The 16,442-nt window shown below is 39.7% G+C and overlaps 1 protein-coding gene across 6 annotated transcripts in view; it reads right to left on the reverse strand.

The window, feature by feature from the left end:
* Nucleotides 1-16,442, reverse strand: part of SPATS2L (spermatogenesis associated serine rich 2 like) — a 179,857-nt gene that overhangs the window by 77,920 nt on the left and 85,495 nt on the right. For all 6 annotated transcript variants that reach the window (XM_066280796.1, XM_066280800.1, XM_066280799.1 and 3 more), the window contains one exon: nt 12,140-12,200. In XM_066280796.1, the coding sequence (XP_066136893.1) occupies nt 12,140-12,178 (39 nt within the window). In that variant the 5' untranslated portion in view covers nt 12,179-12,200. The remainder of the gene's footprint in view (nt 1-12,139; nt 12,201-16,442) is intronic.

Genomic DNA, 16,442 nt, shown 5'->3' on the forward strand with positions numbered 1-16,442 from the left:
TGAAGTTGGATCAAAAAGATATGGGGCAAAAGTGTGCAAGGTCCAGCCAGCTGTCCTATAATGTTGAGCTTATTCTAAGGGCAAGCCATTGAAGGGGTTAACTCAGAGGAGTATGATATTTGCATATTCAAGAATACACAATGGTTTCTCTACGGATGACCTGGAAGGGAGCAACAGGATGCCTTTAAGGACTCTAACACAGCATGCAGGGAAAAGAAGGTGGACCAAGGTGGGGCAATGTCGAGAATGACTCACAAATTATTAGGACGGAAGTGAATGATTTGCGTTTAACTAGATGCAAAGAAAAGGAAGGCAAGGAATCTGGAAGAGCCCCAAGTTTCTGGCTTGAGGGTTTATGTGGACAGGGGTGTCATTTCCTGAGAAAGGAGCAGTGGAGGCGACGGGGCACTGTGTGTGAAGGGAGCAGCCGTGCCCAGATATCTGGAAAGCCGCCGAATCTCTGAATCTGCAGGTCCCAGCAACACTGGAGCCAGGGATACAGATTTGGGCATTGTCAGCATCAAACAGTGCTTCTCAGCCTTGGCTGCAAACTGGAATAACCTGGTGAGTTTTAAAAATATACCTAGACCAGGGTCCTGCCTCAAACAATTAAATCTGGGCCAGGACACTGACTTTCTTTTTTTAAGTTTTCCTAGTGCTTCTAATGTGCACCCAGAATTGATAACCATGACTGAGAGATACAAGGGAAGTCAAGGGCAGGTAAGGTGTGGACGGAAAAGATGTGGCATAAGACAGACCTCTTTTTAGTTATAACTGCTCACCTATTAACTACCTGAGTGCACTCTCCATTCATCCACATCTTTCATTATTTATGCACAATTTCAAAAATGTCGGTTCTAGTTTAGAACAGTTATACTTTGTGAGAGGTTATTCCACTTATCTACTGCTGAAATACAAGTCACCCCATAACTTGTGGCTTAAAACAACGACCTATTAATTTTCAATGTTTCTGTGGGTCCAGAACTCTAGAGGAGTCTGCTGAGTGGGTCTGCCCCGGGGTCTCTTGCACGGACAGGTGGAGGGGCTGGGAGGGAGGGGAGAGGGACGCTGGGGCAGCTGGGGTCGTCCCAGGTCTTCTCCACGGGGTCTCTCCTCATGGGCTGGGCGGGGCTTCCTCACAGCGCGGCAGCCTTGGAACAGACCGTGTGTGTGTGTGTGTGTGTGTGTGTGTGTGTGTGTGTGTGTGTGTGGCAGCCCAGAGCTCTAGCACAACTGTCCCCACTAGTGAGGAAGAAGCTGAATCATCTGGCTTCATAAGTCACACTGGTCACCTCCTTCCTACTACCCTGGTCAGTCAGTTCCAAAAGCCTACCCAGTTTAAAGGGAAGGGGCGCGAACCCCAACTCTTACTGGGGGAGATGCTGATGTGGCCCCTGGAAAATACAATCTTCCTCAAAGTGTTAAAAACAGCAACCACCTAGATTTCTTTCCATCAATTGAGTCTGTATTTTGTCAATTCACTAAACTTTTGAGAAAAAATAATTTTACAGTTGTTATAATAAATGAAAATTGATAACTTAAAAATGTCAAAGAACCTCTTTAATTCCTAAAAACTTAACTTGCAGAGCAAGAGATCCATACTCAAATGACCTTTCCTTCTATCTAAAAAACTATAAAATTACAGTCTGATAACCAAAGCATATTAAAAATCTTGTCACTTAGTCCATGACAGTTTTCATATCAGAATCCTTACCTTCAATCTGACACTTGTAGGATACAAACACACACACAAACGCATGTGTATATATCTCCAAAGGTTGCTATTATTAACAGTTGCCCCTCTAACCTCTTTTGAGACAAGCGATAGGCTTCAGACACAATTCATTTCACCCATTTAACTAGCTAGCAAGTATTCAGTGACCACCTGCACGTTTTCTATAATTGTGCTTGATTCTTCCTCATATTTTCACAGAACTGCTAGTTAGACCTGCACGTAATTTAGGGCAGGACGAGTCCCTGAGGCCATTGGAAGTCTGTTTTCAGCCAGCCTGTTACACCCACACAATTTGGGACTTAGTAACTACTTTCTCTGATGAAATCTGTATTTGAATTTATTAGTAAAGACAAAAAAAGGAGAAGTTATTTTTACAAGACATTTGTTTGTGATAGTATAGTCTGAATAGAAAAGTAAAATAGTTGCCATTTATCTTCTGCTTCTAATTTAAGACTATTCATTAAAAACCTTTCCTCCTTTTCTTTGGAATTTAAGGTCTCAACTTACATGGGGGTAAAAGTAATTTATTGACATCCACTCTCCCTGTGGCTTGTTTTTCTCATTCATTCACAGAATTTTTCAGCTAAAGAGTATCATGAAAGTGTAAGTCACTAATACCCTTTAATCAATACAAGAGTAAAGGAGTTTATTACCCTTTAGTCAATACCAGAATAAAAGAGTTAAATTAACCTCTAAATTATATCAACTTTGGATATTTCGTCACTGTGGCGTGAAAGAAGGAGACCATCTGAATACCACAGAAATGAGGGGCGCACTCTCTCTTTGGGGGGAGTGTTTGTTTACCCGATACCAATTTTTTATTTTAAACGAAGTTACCAATTTTAAAAAGGCATGCTGGTTTAAACACAATAAAAAAGATCATCTGACTGACCAGATCTCATTTTCCCAATGCTTTTCCCAGTATACGCACTTGCTTTTCCTCTGAAGGCAGTAAAAAGAGTTAGAGCTAGCTTGTGCGTTCAGCTTCAGTTAAGCAGCTAAAATTCCAGTTTGAGCCAATCCAAAAAACATGAACAAATGTCCATCGAAGGATAAGTTGCTAAAGAAAGTGTGGTATACACAGACAATGGAATATTATTCAGCCCTAAGAAAAGAAGAATCCTGTCATATGCAACAACAGGGACAAAACTTGAGGACGCTATGCTCAGTGAGATAAGCCAGTCACAGGACAAATGCTGCCTGATTCCACTTCGACAAGGTACCTAAAATGGTCAATTTATGGAAGCAGATAGTAAGAACGGTGGTTGCCAGGGACTGAGAGGAGCAAGTCACGGGGAGTGCCTGTCAGACTGGTATAAAGTCTGTTACGCACGATGCTTTAAGTTTTAGAGGTCTGCTGTACAATTTGTGCCTATGATTAATACTGTGTTGGGGGGTATACTTAAAGCGAGTAAATCTCATGTTAATATTCTTACCATGATAAGAGATGAATTAAGTTATGTAAATGATCCCCAGTCATCATTTCAATACATTTTTTTAAAATTTATTTTTATTTATTCATTTTAGAGAGGAGAGGGAGAGACAGAGAGAGAGACAGAGAGACAGAGAAGGGGAGGAGGAGCTGGAAGCATCAACTCCCATATGTGCCTTGACCAGGCAAGCCCAGGGTTTTGAACCGGCGACCTCAGCATTTCCAGGTCGATGCTTTATCCACTGCGCCACCACAGGTCAGGCTTCAATACATTTTTACTGATAATTATCTTCAAGGACTGAGAGGCGAAGTTCTGAAGGGTCCGTAGACAGGACGGCAACAGAAATGCCGTATCAGTGAACGGCAGGAGGACCTCAGAGATGGTTTTGTCAGCTTGCTTTATTATTACAGGAAATGAGTATGAGAGGTTAGCCCTACACTAAAACGGAGGCGGCTTTTGTATCAGGACTAAGGCGGCCGGTGGCCCAGCCCCCTTCTCTGGTCTCGCAGGCACCTGTGCAGTGGGAAAGATCACCGACTCACTTAACTTCAGAGTTGGAAGGGGGTTTGGAGTTCTTCTTTATGAATTCCTTCCTTTGCCCGATAAGAAAATTGAAGCCCAGAGAGGTTACACAATGTACCAAAGGACACACTGTTTTCCATCAGAATTAACCCGTCCCTTTGTTAATTAGAAAATGAGACTACTAAATCATCGTTGGCCCAGAAGCTGGGGAGACTCCCTATACTAGTGGCGGGCGGTACGACTCGGCTTACCAAGGGGAGGGAAATTCTAGAGTGTGTATTTTAACTGACTAATTACTTTAGAAGAGTGGTTCTCAAACATTTTATTAATTCTTTTCAATAAACACATAAGTCACAGGCTTTTCTCTTACATGTTTGAATTCTCAAATTGGTATTTCAATTTCCTTTCTAAATGTGGTGTTCTGTTACACTCTCAAACATTGTGGTGGCTCTGGAAACTGCCCACTGTGGAAAGCATAGTGGCTGACCGCCCACCAGCGCCTTGGTACCCACACCACACTCCCCCAGACTGCTCCCAGTCAACACCTGAGATAGTGGGGTACTAGTGAAAGCTCCTTTCTCAGGGACACGGGAGACCCCAGTGGGCAACTCTGGCCCACGGGCTCCCGTCAGCCTGCAGGAAGTTCCTGAGAACCACGCTGCAAGTTGAGATTGCCTACCCAATTTCCCTCTCTTCTCCCTCTTCGTTCAAAGAGGTAAGACCTGCACGGAGGTCTGTAGACTCTCCCTGTGTGCTATGCCTCCTTCCTTTCACTTCTTTTTTTATAAGCATTCACCTGCTCACCCTCCCTCTCCCGGAGTCTGTGGCTCATCTAACCCCATCTTAGCATCTGTTTCTTGCAAGATTCACCTGAGCACAAATCAGCCTTTTCTCATTCCTGCTGTCTCTCCTCCACTGACATTCTAATGCTTGTCCCAAACCAAGAAGGAATGCTCCATTTTCTCTTCCCATCTTGCTAACAGCTGAGAACCAGCATTATAAAACATTGGCTCAATCATTTAACTAAATATTGCTTAACAAATATTTAGGGGCATCAATTCTAATGATAATACTATTATAGGAGCTATTAAGTACACAAATAAATTAAAAAGTCCATTTGTGCTTATAATCAAGTGGTAGAGAAATTACTCAAAGAGAAAAAGTGGTTTTAGTAATAATAATACAAGCAGTACACCTTTAAATGCTGAATTAATCAGTTTAGCTATCTACTCTTTCTGGACAGATTTTTAGTGCTCAAGGTCACAAAAGAACCCATTACACAATCTTGTCATATTTTTATCTATAAAAATTGGAAAATTTAGTATGAAAGATCATTGTGAGAAGTAACTAGAAAATTGGTAAAATACCCATAAATTCCAAGGGATTGCCAACAGAGGTAACTTTTTTCCTGCTGCCAAAGGTTTGCATTTTAGACATGCTCTTGTATTCTTTAGCATTAATCATTTATCTTATGTATACCTCTCAGCCACAGTGCAAAAGGGGCTGCAGTGAAAGGCTAGAAAAAAGAGAGGGCAGGAGAAGCAGAACGGAAACACTGGGAACTTGAATCGTCTAGCTTCAAAAAAAAGCAAGGTGATGCTAATCCTGCAATAGCAAATTTCTTCTTATCCCCTGAAACTGATGCTGACATTTCCATTTATTCATTCAGTTCTTTTAGACCCCTTATCAAATCTCTTCGAGTTGCCAAGCAACAACAACAGCCAGTTCTGTACATAAGCATTAGGCAATAACTATCGTCAACTGTCTCTCCTTTCTTTAAAAGGAAAATTTAATAACACTTTCCTATGAGAAAATGATGGCAAGAACCTGTCCGTAGTGAAACCTGAAAGCTGTAGGAGTGACTTTGTGGTCTTGCTGTTTGAACTTAAGGATTGGGCTACATTGGCTTATACACCCCTACGGAATTAAGATGTGCCCCCCAAAGCTGCATGGTTTGGTCCTTAAAACAACTGCATATCATTAAAACTTGTGCCAAGTCCCATGGAATAAGTTCTCTATGAAACAAGAGTTAATATTTATTTAATTTTTTAAAAGATTTTATTTATTCATTTTAGAGAGGGGAGAGGGAGAGAGAGAGAGAGAAAGAGAAGGGAGGGTAGGAGCAGGAAGCATCAACTCCCATATATGCCTTGACCAGGGAAGCCCAGGGTTTTTAACTGGTGATCTCAGCGTTCCAGGTCAACGCTTTATCCACTGCGCCACCACAGGTCAGGCAAAGATAGTATCTTAAAGGGGTATGATTACAGGTTTCTTCTGTACTTTCTCTGATCCTGCTAAAATCTCTTTAATCACATGCTTGGGTTTTTCTGACTGTACTCCACCCCACATAAAGACTTCAGCTATATTTCAGTACTTTGTAAAATAGATCAAGGCAGTTACAGGAAAAGAATAAAATGGGACATATGCTCATCTGTTGTGGACAGACTAGGACGCAGAGTCAATCTCAGTCATTGGCAGAAATGTTGAGATGACCCCTCTCTGTTCCCACTGTGGACAAGAGGCTCTTCTCTCCTTTTCTATTCCTCCTCCATTATTTCAATGACTCTCTATGATTATTATTTACAACCCAATTTACCTCTGTAACGTTAACAGCTCTAAAAGCTATTCACAGTAAGTGGCACCGCTCAGCAAGGACAGACTGAGCTAGTCCTCATTTCCGTAGCCTCCCATTTTCTAGTCTCACTTATTTGTCATGCGGCTCAGCAATAGCTATCAAAGTTTGAAGAAATCAGGTCCTGTTTCATGCTCTTTTTCCTCTTTGGACTTTTGTTTTCTTTCTACTCTCAGTTCTCTGTGAATTTATATTTTGAGTTCCAAACAAAAACGTTACCTAGAGATTCTTTTCCATTTTTTAAATTATAAAATAAACAGATGAGTTCCCCAAGATCCTTTACAGATTATATGATTAAGAGTTCGTAAAGCAGCTCCACATTTATGACTGTATTTGCTGACTTTGTTAAGTAGCTGTTATTATCACATTCAGTCTACAGAGCAGGAAGCTGAGGTCCATAGAAGTTAAGTGACTTATACCAGGCCTCTCGACTAGTACCTGGGGAACTGCTAACCTCTGCTTCTGTCTCCTAACTCCATACTTTTTTCTCGACCTTACTTCACTGGAGCTCACTTCCTAATTGTATAGGGTTCCCTAAGGTGATTTAGGGACTAGTTCTCAGTCCATAGCTAGACACTCAGAAATATTAACCCCATTTTACATATAAAGATCTCCTTTACTTTCCATCACCCAATTTTATTCCCGAATTGTGTTGTATTTAAATTGATTTGTAACAATGCATGAAAATAACCAAACATTTTATTTCGTCTATGCTAGTTCTAATAATCCATTCTTATTCAGTTGAAAATTACACCTAAAATTTTATAAATCAATTTGGCTCGGTACCCTACTGTTTCATATGAGAAATAATGAAATAGTCACTACTGAGTCCTCAGCTCCTCTATGGTTTTCTAACATTGAATTCCTTTAAAAATGTGTCACTTAGTAGAGAGCTGTAAAAGTGAGTATGCCCTAAAAAGAAGATCCCTCATTAGCCCAAAGATTCTGTTCTGGTATCTCTCCTTAACAAAATGAGATGTGGTGATTTCTTTTTTCTTTCCTTTCCTTTTTTTCTCTGTTTCTTTTTCTTCCTTCTTCCCTACATCCCTTTCCTCTTCCCTTTTTTCCCTTTAACTTTTTGTAAAAGTGGGAAAGACTAGTTACTCATCAAAAGACATCACTCATTATGGTGAAATCTATCTGAGATCACTTATATTTGATAAGTATCTCATAAACATGCTGCTTTTGGGCAGAATCACCTAAGTAATCTTAGTTCCTGTTTCTATAAGCAATTTAAAACTTGCTTTATTTAAAAGCAAAGAGAGCCCTAAAATGAGAGGACATTTCCATTAACCTATATTTCAGTTTTCAAGAAGGCTTGAGATTTTGCAAAATACCGTGAATGGGAAATGCATCAATCAGGCATGTTTATTCATCTGTTTTATCCATTTCATTTACCTGATTCTAACTGGGGGTTACCTAGGTAGATGGCCCAGGTCCTGCCCCCACGGAGCACCTGAGGAGACAGACAACAAACAATCACAGTACAAGGAGTAATGGCTGCATGCAGAATGCAGAAAACCCCACTGACTGAAGCAAAAAGGAGAACAGAAGTACAAATAATTCAGGGGAAGCACGAGGAAGGAGAAAGGAGATGATGACAGGTTCATAAAGGGGAGGTGAGTGAGGGCTAGGTCTCTGCAGAGGACAGCCTGGGTGTCCCGGATGGAGAAAACTGCCTCTCCCACGTCCTGGAGGCCGAAAGCTTCAAGGTCAGGATGGCTACTGCAGGTCTGCGGCGAAGTGGCAACAGATAAAGGTGTAAACGTAGATGGGGGTCAGAGCACAGGGGACTGAGCACACAGGGCACGCTAACTAGAGCCTGGCTACTAGACTACACTTGGACTCCAACAATATTTCTAATTTAAATCCTTACAGTTATAATCCAGTAATATAAAGATATTTTAAAATAAAACAGTCATAGGGTATCAACTGTCAGTTTCTGTTGTCTTGGGTGTTAAACCTCAAGTTATTGATTCCTCCTGTGAATTAAAATCTGCCTGAGGCCAGAAATTACTTCCTCATCACAACACCTACTCCTTTTCAGTTCACCCTGTAGTGGACCCACTAGCGATACTGATGAGTTAATTTCACTGTAAGGCTCTCATTGAATATTTAACTCCCCATAGCACTCAACTAGATAGTCTATAAGAACACTATTGTTCTTGGTCTCTAAAAGCTTAGAATTTATAATTTAAGATATAACAGTTGTTATTCTTCTTACTTTTCAGCACTAAAATGTCATTGCTCTGTGTGACAGATTGAGAAACAAACTAATCATAAAAAGGCCAGAAAAGCTAATAACTAAAGGAAATAAAAGTCCTGAAATAAATCAATGTAAAATTATAGATGATCAGAATTTTCAGTTGTTTTATTATGATTTATTTTATTGAGTTGAGAAATCTATTAACCTTTTGACATAGGAAGATGGAATTTACTAATTGAGTTAGAGGAGCTCTACTTCCATTGTCATGTGGATTGATAATATTTACAACTTAAATATCACCTTCTTTCAAAATAATGCCAACATTTTGATAAGTGACTGAAGTGGGATAGCAAGAACTCCACCTCTTGTTACTCTTCATATGCATATATGACATTGACCATGACAGGTGGATAATGTGGGGCCTCCAGCCAGTGCATGGAGTGTTTACCCTGAATCTCTGTGGTGTGTGTTGATTGATCAGCCATCTTCTCCTTATTGGCTTGCTGCCACCTTTATTTGGAAAAAAACACTCTATCTTTGACTGCTGAGACCATCATATTGTCTGTCCAATAGTTATAATTTGCAGGGAATCAATTGCTAAGACTCTGATTGTTTCAAGTGCTTTCCCTCCCTACAGCCCAACTTTAGAAGCTGTTCAACCCATCCATCACCAGATATTTGGAAAGGGGTCAATCTTTGGTCAGCACTGAGATGCTGGGCCCAGTTTCTCAAACTGGGGAGAATATCGTCTCCCTTGAGTATATGACTGTGAGTCAGGAAAAGTATGAAGTCACAATATAAAAGGGGCATCTTTCTTTTTCTTTAAAGACTTTATTTATTTATTTTAGAGAGGAAGAGCGAAAAAGAGAGGGGGGGAGAGAGAGAGAAAGAAGGAGGGAGGAGCAAGAAGCATCAACTCCCATATGTGTCTTGACCAGGCAAGCCCAGGGTTTCAAACAGGCGACCTCAGCGTTCCAGGACAACCCTTTATCCACTGTGCCACCACAGGTCAGGCTAAAGGGGGCATCTTTCTGCTGCTGTGTGCTCAATGGTCAATAAGTAAAAACAGTTTGGTATTAAAATAATATATTGGATATATCATGAAATATAATGGATTCAAAATGTGTATCAATTTTTAAGATAACACATAAAACTCCAAAGTTTAAATTGTATGTTGGTGGGAGTTGCTTTTGAACGTGTCCACAGAGACTTGGGTAACAGGTTTGTTCTGAGTTTACTTTTACCTCAAGCCTCTGTGTTCTCACCAAACAGGAAAGCTACTGTATTTTTTGCTCCATAAGACACCTCCCCCCCCAAAGTGCAGGGGAAAATGCCTGTGTGTCTTATGGAGCGAAAAATACGGCATTTTATTAAATACCTTAACACATCATTTGGTTCAGAATATTTTTTTTCTTATTTTCCTCCTTAAAAGCCTACATGTGTCTTATGGTCAGGTGTGTCTTATGGAGCGAAAAATACCGTATTTAATATGAAGATTTAAGAAAATATGAAGCTCAGTAATTGACAGAGCCAGGGTGAGCTTTTGAAAATAATACCACTCCACGTCATGCTTCTACTATAACCTTTCAACAGCCACTTCTGTCCTCGAAGAAAGCCCCTCATGGCTGGTCTCAGGCTCTAAACCCGCTCTGGCACTCTGGTGAAGCCTATGGCGTCCTTCTAAGAATAGTGTCTTAAAATTCATGAAATAAAATACATTTGGATTACACAGGAAACCACTCCTACTGAAATAAAGTTAAATTTAATGGGAAAAAAAACCCCAAATTTATGCTACAGTAATAAATGTGCTTCTCCGTCAACATCAAATAAAACAATAAAGTGCAGGTTCTACAGCTACAGTAATTTTGAAGTCGTGATGAACAAACCCTATTCAGGAGGTCTGCTACACATGTAATTGGACATGAAGATGGCGGTGATTTCCAGCTGTGAAAGCCTCAGGTACGCCTGCCCTGCTGTGGCTCTTTTTTCCTATGCCTACACTCATGACTGAAGGAAGTGCTAGATTTCAGTTAGGTGTTAGTGAAGATGAAAATGTACTTTTTCATACCCAAGTTCATGGAACCCTGAATTCTACCCACAGACCCATTAGCGGTCCAGGAACACAGATGAAGAGCCAATATTCTACCACACTGGCTCCTGCCTCACTTTCTGATTTCATCTCGTCTCACCATCCCTCCTGCCGACCGCACTGTGGCCACATTGACAACTTGCTCTTCAAACACATTCAGTTAGTCCACCTGGGCCATCTGCTTTTGCTTTTCTACCTGGTATGCCCTACCCTCGACACTTGTCCTGTTGACTTTATCTCAGTTTAACTATCACCTCTTCCAAGAGGGCTGCCTGGACCAACCGTTCCATGTAAAATGGCCACCTCCCCATACAACTCTACTTTCCTCATGGTAGTTACCACCATCTGAAATGACTGTGGATATCTAGATGTTTTTGTGTTTATTCTCTGTCCCCTTTCCCCCCCTCCAGAAAAGCGAGCTCTGTGCGAGCAGAGATCTCATCTACATGTTCGGTGCCATATCCCAGCATCTAGGGCGGAGTCTGGCACAGAGTAGAGGTCTGTTATATTTTTGCTAAATAAAAGAAAAAAATAGTAAGAACTCCATAAATGTTGCCTCCTTCATCCTTCACTCTGTGCTTTAGGAGCTGTGGGGATACAGAGTGATGAAAGACAAACTGCAGCCCTTAAGTAGTTTATGGACTAGTGGAGGTGGGAAGTGACCACGGGAGGGTGGAGAGAGATCCAGTCCAGGCTGTCAGGTGGGAAGTGACCACGGGGAGGGTGGAGAGAGGTCCAGTCCAGGCTGTCCCACTCCACTGTGTGCCCAGGGGCGAATCTCTTCTGAGGCCTCAGTGCCCTGCAGCCAGATGACGGGGCTGGGCAGATTTATCTCCATGGTCTCATATGGTCTATGGTTTATGATCACTTAGAACTAACAGTGCAAGGTAGCACATGTAGCAAGTGAGGGATTGCCAACCTACGTGGAGGACAGTTCACAGAAGAGGACAAGACTTGGAAGGACTCTGAAATGTAATCAACCTTCAATAAATGAGAAGAGGCGATTTTCAGAGTCATGAACTCTCACTCAGTGTTGAAAGAAACTTTAAAGGCTACACAGCATGACCACTAGGTGAGGCTTCGGGCACCTTCATGTGAGACCATTTCTGAAGATGTAACGTAATCTTCTAGCTCTTAGATGCAACCTGCATTATGGTTAAGAGTATGAACTGTTAATGGCACTGCCAGGTTCAAATCCCAGCTCTGTTGCTTACAACCTATGTGAATTTAGACAAATTACTTCTGTGTCTCATTCTCTCCTCTATAAAATGGACATAACAATAGTATTAACTTTATGGGGTTATGGTCAAGCTTAAATGAGAAAATAAATTAATATGCTTAATACACATTCAGTAAATGCTACTTATGATTCTGCTGAATGGTTTCTGTTGAATGTGTCAAACTTACTATTTATATCCCCAAACCATTCTTCCCTTCTTCCATGTAAATTGAAGTTTTACCAGCTACAGACTATATTATCCAACTTGGAGTTTCTGCAAGCCTACATTCAACTTTATCTTACCTTCTCCTTGACATTCACATGAGTATTGAGTTCAGCCATCTTGTTTCTAGTAGAATAAGTCCTATAAAGAAGGGGGAAAAAAGATTAACTTCAAAGTTTTAAAATTGATTTCCCAATGTGTTATTTGTATGCTCTCTTCCAACATAGTAAACAATTTTATTCAAGCATAATCATAAATACCATTTTTGGAATGTAAAAATACTTTCAAGCTAAGCACTTGTCTTATATATGTTCTAAAAGCATCATGTTACGGTAACTCTAAAAGACAACGTAAAATATTTTATTCATACCGTATTGACATAAAAAATGACAAAGACAGATGGGTATGCATCCGAACTGTGTTTCTTCTTATTTTGTAAAAGAAAGGTGGTCGAAGCAGTGAGAGGAGAAAAAGTGTACCCATATTAACTGAGCATTGCCATTACAGTCCTTTCTGTCCCAAAGCTTTTATCAGCCTCTAGATGATATAACAAGCATATATTGAGTCTTTCTTGAATGTATTTAACTAAAATATGCATTCAAGGAAGAAACAGGACAACTGATTCCAGATTTAAATATAAGAAACACTGTAGATAGTGGTTTTAAAACTTGGTAAGTTGGTTTTCACTTACCAACATATAATGAACATCCATACCATCATCGTATTTTTAATAACATAAAAATCCGTGATCTCAAGTTTCAACTGGACCTTTACAACTGCTCGTGTCCTTCTGTTACCCTAAAGTTTTTAGGTTTCTGCCTCTGGTGTCTGTCCAGTCTTCTTTGTGAAGTGGCCCATTCTGAGATATGTATCCCTAATATTAAGCTGTGGTGTTTTCTTTCTTCTCATCTGGTTTAAATCTTTCACCATTATTATGGAAGCTACATCTTACATATTTAATAGTATCCATTTCTTTTTGAAATAGAGCATAAATGACTTATAATGAGAGAACATAGTGGTTCAGATTAGCATCTAGACGGGCCAAGATATCAATATACTACCTATTTGCATGTTTAATGCTTTTTGTCAATCAAAGACCAATGAAACACTTCTCTGTATTCTTTTTAACTTTTGCTACAAAGATTGCGTCTAGAGTTGATACATTTTAGGGATAATTTGCAAAAATTCTTAGATTTCTCCCCATCATTTTCTTTTAAACCTAGATCTTAAATAAACTATAAATTCAGATGCATTCTCTTTAGTTGATTTTAGTATGAAAGCTTGGCAATATGTAATCTTAATTCTATTACCACTCAAATAGGAATCTGCATAGACAGATTATTCTATATTGCCGAATATTGGAAACAGTAAGATTTTATTTTTATAATTTTCCAAACGATAGTGCCACTGACAGACACAGGCGTGTGGGCACAACAGCAGAAGAAACCCTGCATACTCAATTCCTGTTAAGGCAGCTCCTTCCCATACTCTCTGCTAAGGGTGTACATCCCATTGAACACACCTCTCATTTATATTGCTTCCAAATGATAAATTTTATATCCTCTGACCGGACTAGCAAGCAAATAATATCTGAATTTCATTCTCATTTATTCCTGCCCCTGAGACATACTAGTAGAAGATAATAGGATTATTTTCTGATTTTCTGTACCAGGAAACAGAGATCATATGTGAGGTGCAAGGACAAATAACCAGGTGTGTTTGTTTACAAGCCATAGAGGAAGTGAAACCTTTGGTCAGTCATCAGGATATCTACAAAGATGGTCAACAATCAGGCTATTTGAAGACATCTGGATGGCTGATTGTCTTGTTCACATGGAACTTTTGGCATCATGTATACACTCTATATTTTGGGTGTTTTTCTGTGTGTAATTGTGTATGTGTGTGTTAGAGAGAGAGGGGGAGAGAGAGAGAAAAAAATTAAAATTGGGGAGAGGGATGGATAGAAGGAGGAAGGGAGACAAGGAGAGAGAGGTTATATACATATTATACTTGTGGAACTATAAAGTTGCTGGATTTGGGGCTAGTTGTTAGGGTGGGTCTGGGAGCCACAATTCCTTTCATTAGACTAGAGCAGCTAAATCTTCTGGACACATCTAATCTCACCATTATAGATCTGAGAGTTTTTGTTGTTGTTTTTGCCTTTGATGTGTAAGATTTGGGTGTGCAGCATTTTCTAAAGCTGGTATAATCCACAGAGGAATCAGGGAGGAATTCCTCCGAGGTCAAACAATTTCTGAGATCTGAGGAAGTAGCAGCACTGAATGGTGACATACAATCATAGGACTCTCTCTCTCTCTCTCTCTCTATATATATATAGTATCCATAGGACAAAATATATAGATATTTCCTTGACAATTTCTTTTCTCTTTAATCTCAAAGTCTGACTCAAGGAAAGGTTTTTTTTGGAAGCGATGCCAGTAAGATTAATTACAACATTATTGTTTCATGGAAGGAAAATGCTGGCTGTGATGGTAGAGTAAGGCTCTTACAGGTTTCTCCGGTGGGAAGATCAGATGAAAGTTAACTAGAGGGAGCTGTTCTTTGCTCGGTTTACTCTCTTAAACTTTCTTGTCCTGCGTGGAGGACTGCTTCTGCAGGCTCTGCCTTCCGGGTGGGTACCGATGCCCTCTGCACACCAAAGCTTTCTGCGGGCTGGTTGGCAACAGAGGGCTCGGGCCATCAGCTCCAGCTATGGAAACTAGATGAAGGATTTTAATGTAAACAGAACTTAAGTTGGGTTTGCTTTTAAGAATTAGGAATTTGAGTGACTAGGTGGTCAAACTGGGTTTTACTGAGAAGGACAAATGCTAGGGAACTATGGAACAGGTGAGGTTGATCCTCAACGGGGACTCAAACGTCCCCATTGAGTGTCCGCAGCCCTGTGTCGACATTAGCTCCTCGAGGATATTCAAAAACACACATCACACTGGCGTAGCGCTGTGTGCTTATTCTGCTTCCCAAGTCTCCCCTATGACAATGACACTGTGCTGTGCTCTTGTTCTTCTGGGATTGTGTTGTCTGCTATGAACTATTATCGGGACAGTCAGATCTACTCAGTCTAATCTTGTTTAATTTAGACAGTAAAGGAACTTTTTCTCTAGGAAGCATTCTGTTAACCCATCCCAATTGACAGGCCCAAGGTTCAGCAACGTGAAACCCCAGCCCTCATAGCCACAGACCGCTGGGTTAACCTGAGAAGCCTATATAGCACTGTGAGTGAGTGACAGCTGTTTTGGTCCAAGAAACCTCCTATTTCCCTGACATCAATGTTTGTATGTCATTTCCTGGACATGACAGATGCCCATAGCCTAACAGAGATTGATCACAAGAGCTTTAGATCCACAAGAAAGGTATAGGGACTTCTGATTTCTTGGGAAAGAACTTGGTTTCTAATTCCTATTATCACTTAGGACTGTTCTTGAAACCAAGCAATTACTGAGGCTTAACTATTCAAATCCACAATACATGTTCCAGGCATATGAAAAAAAAAATAAACATAGAATTAAGATAACCAGAAATACAAGTCCTGATACTTATGCAACATTTCAATAGCTTAGGTATTATTTGAAATACTTTTCCTCTAAATTATATGTTAGTTTTCAGTAATATCATTACAAATATATATAGCTGTCATCTAAATTATGTATATATATCCTAGAGAAAAATAAAGACCAAGAAAACTGTTGACTGAAATTTTATTTATGAAATAACAGATTAATCTTTTGCTTCTTTCTAGCTATATATATTTCATAGTCCAAAACTTGTTAGGAAAAAAATCAACCCCCAAAAAAGAATTTTACCATTTATCACCAATATATCAATCTATACACTTCTCCAGTGGAAAATTAATACACCACAAATATGGTCACCACCAATCACTTCATTTGCAAAGGTATGCAAGCTGAACTACTCATTATACAAAGATCCTACTTAATATGCATTAATGCCAGTCAGAAAAATCTATTAGCCTATGACAAAGACAAATATTCTTTATAAAAAACAACAACTGAGCAGTACAATATCTGGCAAATATGTTTGTTTCAGCATTTCTAATTAATGCAATTCAGTGTAGTTTAAAATATATGACAATCTGATTAACAGTTTAAAAATATATTTTTACATTTCCCATACAATCATTTAAATATAAAAAAAGTTAAAACAATGTATTGAAATGCCAAATTGCTTTCTGACTTCCCTATGGCTGTTTGCCCTCATGGTTTATTAAGTAAGTAGTAATAAAGTTTCACTTTTATTTCTCTGAAACCTATTACTAAACCTATTCCTGCTCTTAGATTCGCTTTCCTGTTCCCAGGTATTACATCATCTTTCTTGAACTGGAATACAAAAACAGGAAATACATGT

This window comes from Saccopteryx bilineata, chromosome 5 (assembly GCF_036850765.1).
Source record: "Saccopteryx bilineata isolate mSacBil1 chromosome 5, mSacBil1_pri_phased_curated, whole genome shotgun sequence".
NCBI lineage: Eukaryota > Metazoa > Chordata > Mammalia > Chiroptera > Emballonuridae > Saccopteryx > Saccopteryx bilineata.